General features: G+C 31.9%; 1 protein-coding gene across 1 annotated transcript; it reads right to left on the reverse strand.

The window, feature by feature from the left end:
• Positions 1 to 2,271: 2,271 nt before the first annotated feature.
• Positions 2,272 to 2,547, reverse strand: LOTGIDRAFT_58093 (hypothetical protein; the record flags this gene model as incomplete). The annotated part of the gene is made up of 1 exon (XM_009052480.1): positions 2,272 to 2,547. A coding segment is annotated over one exon (276 nt), but the record flags the coding sequence as incomplete, so codon positions are not given.
• Positions 2,548 to 4,364: the final 1,817 nt, after the last annotated feature.

Consider the following 4,364-nt stretch of genomic DNA (forward strand, 5'->3'; position numbering starts at 1 on the left):
TACTCGTCTCTCAGGGGCAGTGGGTGGTGGCTTATTACTCGTCTCTAAGGGGCAGTGGCTGGTGGCTTATTACTCCTCTCTCAGGGGCAGTGGGTGGTGGCTTATTACTCGACTCTCAGGGGCAGTGGGTGGTGACTTACTCGTCTCTCAGGGGCAGTGGGTGGTGACTTATTACTCAACCCTCAGGGGCAGTGGGTGGAGGCTTATTATTGGTCTCTCAGGGGCAGTGGGTGGTGACTTATTACTCGTCTCTCAGGGGCAGTGGGTGGTGACTTATTACTCATCTCTCAGGGTCAGTGGGTGGTGGCTTATTACTCGTCTCTCAGGGGCAGTGGGTGGTGGCTTATTACTCGTCTCTCAGGGGCAGTGGGTGGTGGCTTATTACTCGTCTCTAAGGGGCAGTGGGTGGTGGCTTATTACTCCTCTCTCAGGGGCAGTGGGTGGTGGCTTATTACTCGTCTCTCAGGGGCAGTGTATTACCTTGCCTGGTAAACTGTCAGTATTTCACTTAGAGAACTTCAAGGGGGGTGATATATTTAATTTGTAGAGAATATGAGAATTTAATACAGAATAGTGACAAATTATTTACAAAATGACAGATTAGTACAAGCCTTAATACAAATCATTAATCATAAATCATAGTTAAAACAACAGACTAGAGCTCTCATAGTAAAATATCAAAATATTAGATAATATAATCTTATATAGAACATAGATATTTATAATAAAATACAAATTTATAAATCATAGTTAAATCAACAGTATAGAACTCTCTCTATAAGGTTTATAGTAAAATATCAAAATATTAGATAATATAATCTTATATAGAACATAGATATTTATAATAAAATACAAATTTATAAATCATAGTTAAATCAACAGTATAGAGGTTTATAGTAAAATATCAAAATATTACATAATATAATCTTATATAGAACATAGATATTTACAATAAAATACAAATTTATAAATCATTGTTAAATCAACAGTATAGAACTCTCTCTATAAGGTTTATAGTAAAATATCAAAATATTAGATAATATAATCTTATATAGAACATAGATATTTACAATAAAATACAAATTTATAAATCATAGTTAAATCAACAGTATAGAACTCTCTCTATAAGGTTTATAGTAAAATATCAAAATATTAGATAATATAATCTTATATAGAACATAGATATTTATAAATATTTACATAGTATACATCGTATTTATTGAATATAATGTTATTTCTCTGATCTGTGTGATATTACAATGAATCACAAACTGATTGTCAGAATCTAAAAATACGTACAAGCAAGACAATTCCGTTAATCAAATTCTCATCTAAAGAATGGTAAAATCCAGAGTAAAAGTTGCATACATATAGTAGTGGACTCCTCTAAAGAGAAGTACAATCAGGTGTTTCGACAAGAGTAAGCATGATATCAATAGTTATTGTTTAAATCAATGAATTCAGACCAGGTGATATGATTTCACAATAAACACTGTTACTGACTAAACTCTATTTCCATGATATTTCTCTGATCTGTTTAATATCAAATTCAATTACCAATTGATTATTAAAATTTAAATAACCATTGTTTTTATCAGTTAGTTCAGACCAAGTAATAGTATCTGCCCAACCCCAAAATCCTGTCACTGTATCAATTCTCTGGTTATTCATTACCTTTCCTCCTTACCAGACAACTCAATACCAGGTTGTTCTTACTGTGATAATCAGTGTAATCTTTCTCTATATCACTGACATTAAAGAGAAAATCACACGAACCTGGTATGTAAAATGATTCTTTAGAAATAACCGACCTTAACTGATCTATATCTAAACTAAAATCCTCCCCCTCCCACTGTAAATACTCTAAACACAGAGTATAATCTTTCTCACTTTCACTCTGTTTTTCTATTTCTACCACATCAGACAATGTTTGTAAAATGTTTAATGTTGTTTTAGTTGAAGTGAGTTGTTTAGGGAAATATTTGATTCTATTTTACTTTCTAGTTCATTTATATCACTTGTTATTTCCTCTTCTCTATCTTCTACTTTACTCCTATTTTCTTTCACATTATCTCTGATTTCATTTATAATCTGTTCACAACTATTTCTTAAATCTGAAACAATTTTCTCCGTTTGTTCAGTCAGTTTAGCACAGGAATTTTTACACAAAGTTTTCAGTTCTTCAAATGATTCTAATAATGAAGATCGTTTCATCTTTAAGTTATTGATTTTGTTTTTAATGATTTTTTGTGAATGTTCAAATTTTTCTATGGCTTTATTCCGTGTTTCGTCACTTTCTATATCCAGTGTTTTATGTTTTTTGTGTTTTCCTAATATACACTTTAAACACAATCCTACATTACAATTATTACAGTAATAATCAACCTCTCTCTGATTGTGGTTAGGACATTTTGGTTGTTGTGTTGAAGACGGTTCAGGTTCTTCTGTTTGTTGATTGGTTTGTCCTTTATTGTCGACCATAAAGTTGGTAGGAAACTCCTTAGCGCCACCTTCTGGAATATTGACGTCCTTCTTACACAATGGACAAGGGAATATCTTTATTTTAGCACCAATATGTTTCTCTATACTACCGATATGTTCTTCAACACACTTCAAACAAAATGTGTGTCCACATGATAACATCTTTGGTATTTTTATTATTTTAAAACAAATAGAACATTCTGGTGTGTTACTTACTGTGGCCATTTTAAACTTTTATAAAACACACTAGAGATATCCTGGTTGAAAATAGAATATTCAGGTATAAAACACACTAGAGATGTGCTGGTTGAAAATAGAATATTCAGGTATAAAACACACTAGAGATATCCTGGTTGAAAATAGAATATTCAGGTATAAAACACACTAGAGATGTCCTGGTTGAAAATAGATATTCAGGTATAAACACACTAGAGATGTCCTGGTTGAAAATAGAATATTCAGGTATAAAACACACTCGAGATGTGCTGGTTGAAAATAGAATATTCAGGTATAAAACACACTGGAGATGTCCTGGTTGAAAATAGAATATTCAGGTATAAAACACACTAGAGATGTCCTGGTTGAAAATAGAATATTGAGGTATAAAACACACTAGAGATGTCCTGGTTGAAAATAGAATATTCAGGTATAAAACACACTAGAGATGTCCTGGTTGATAATAGAATATTCAGGTATAAAACACACTAGAGATGTCCTAGTTGATAATAGAATATTCAGGTATAAAACACACTAGAGATGTCCTGGTTGATAATAGAATATTCAGGTATAAAACACACTAGAGATGTCCTAGTTGATAATAGAATATTCAGGTATAAAACACACTAGAGATGTCCTGGTTGAAAATAGAATATTCAGGTATAAAACACACTAGAGATGTCCTAGTTGATAATAGAATATTCAGGTATAAAACACACTAGGGATGTTCTGGTTGAAAATAGAATATTCAGGTATAAAACACACTAGAGATGTGCTGGTTGAAAATAGAATATTCAGGTATAAAACACTCTAGAGATGTCCTGGTTGAAAATAGAATATTCAGGTATAAAACACACTAGAGATGTGCTGGTTGAAAATAGAATATTCAGGTATAAAACACACTAGAGATGTCCTGGTTGAAAATAGAATATTCAGGTATAAAACACACTAGAGATGTCCTGGTTGAAAATATAATATTCAGGTATAAAACACACTAGAGATGTCCTGGTTGAAAATAGAATATTTTACTTCAAATTATGACTGACCTGAAAGAGTTCCATCTGACAAGGGGAAAGAGAATATAATGGTTGCTGGATTACCATTTAAAGCTGGGAGAAGTGTCCACAATCGACGGTATTAATTGAAGTTTTTATGTTAATGATTGATCTTAGATGAATATTTTTCATATTGTCTGTTCCAGATTATTATAGGTGATTAATCTGTTCCAGATTATTATAGGTGATTAATCTGTTCCAGATTATTATAGGTGATTAATCTGTTCCAGATTATTATAGGTGATTAATCTGTTCCAGATTATTATAGGTGATTAATCTGTTCCAGATTATTATAGGTGATTAATCTGTTCCAGATTATTATAGGTGATTAATCTGTTCCAGATTATTATAGGTGATTAATCTGTTCCAGATTATTATAGGTGATTAATCTGTTCCAGATTGAAGGATGACCACTCATATATTATTTCTGTGCACAGAACATAATTGCTTTCATATATTAACTCATAGACTGTACTGGCCTTATAACTTTTTTTTTCAATTTTAATCTTTATATTTCAGATTAGATTGTGGCGGAAAGATTGATCTGGTAGTTCTGTATGCTTTTACAATGTTTTTATATCAAATAGAAGAAGAGCGTATATTACTTCAATT

This window comes from Lottia gigantea, assembly GCF_000327385.1.
Source record: "Lottia gigantea unplaced genomic scaffold LOTGIsca_184, whole genome shotgun sequence".
NCBI lineage: Eukaryota > Metazoa > Mollusca > Gastropoda > Lottiidae > Lottia > Lottia gigantea.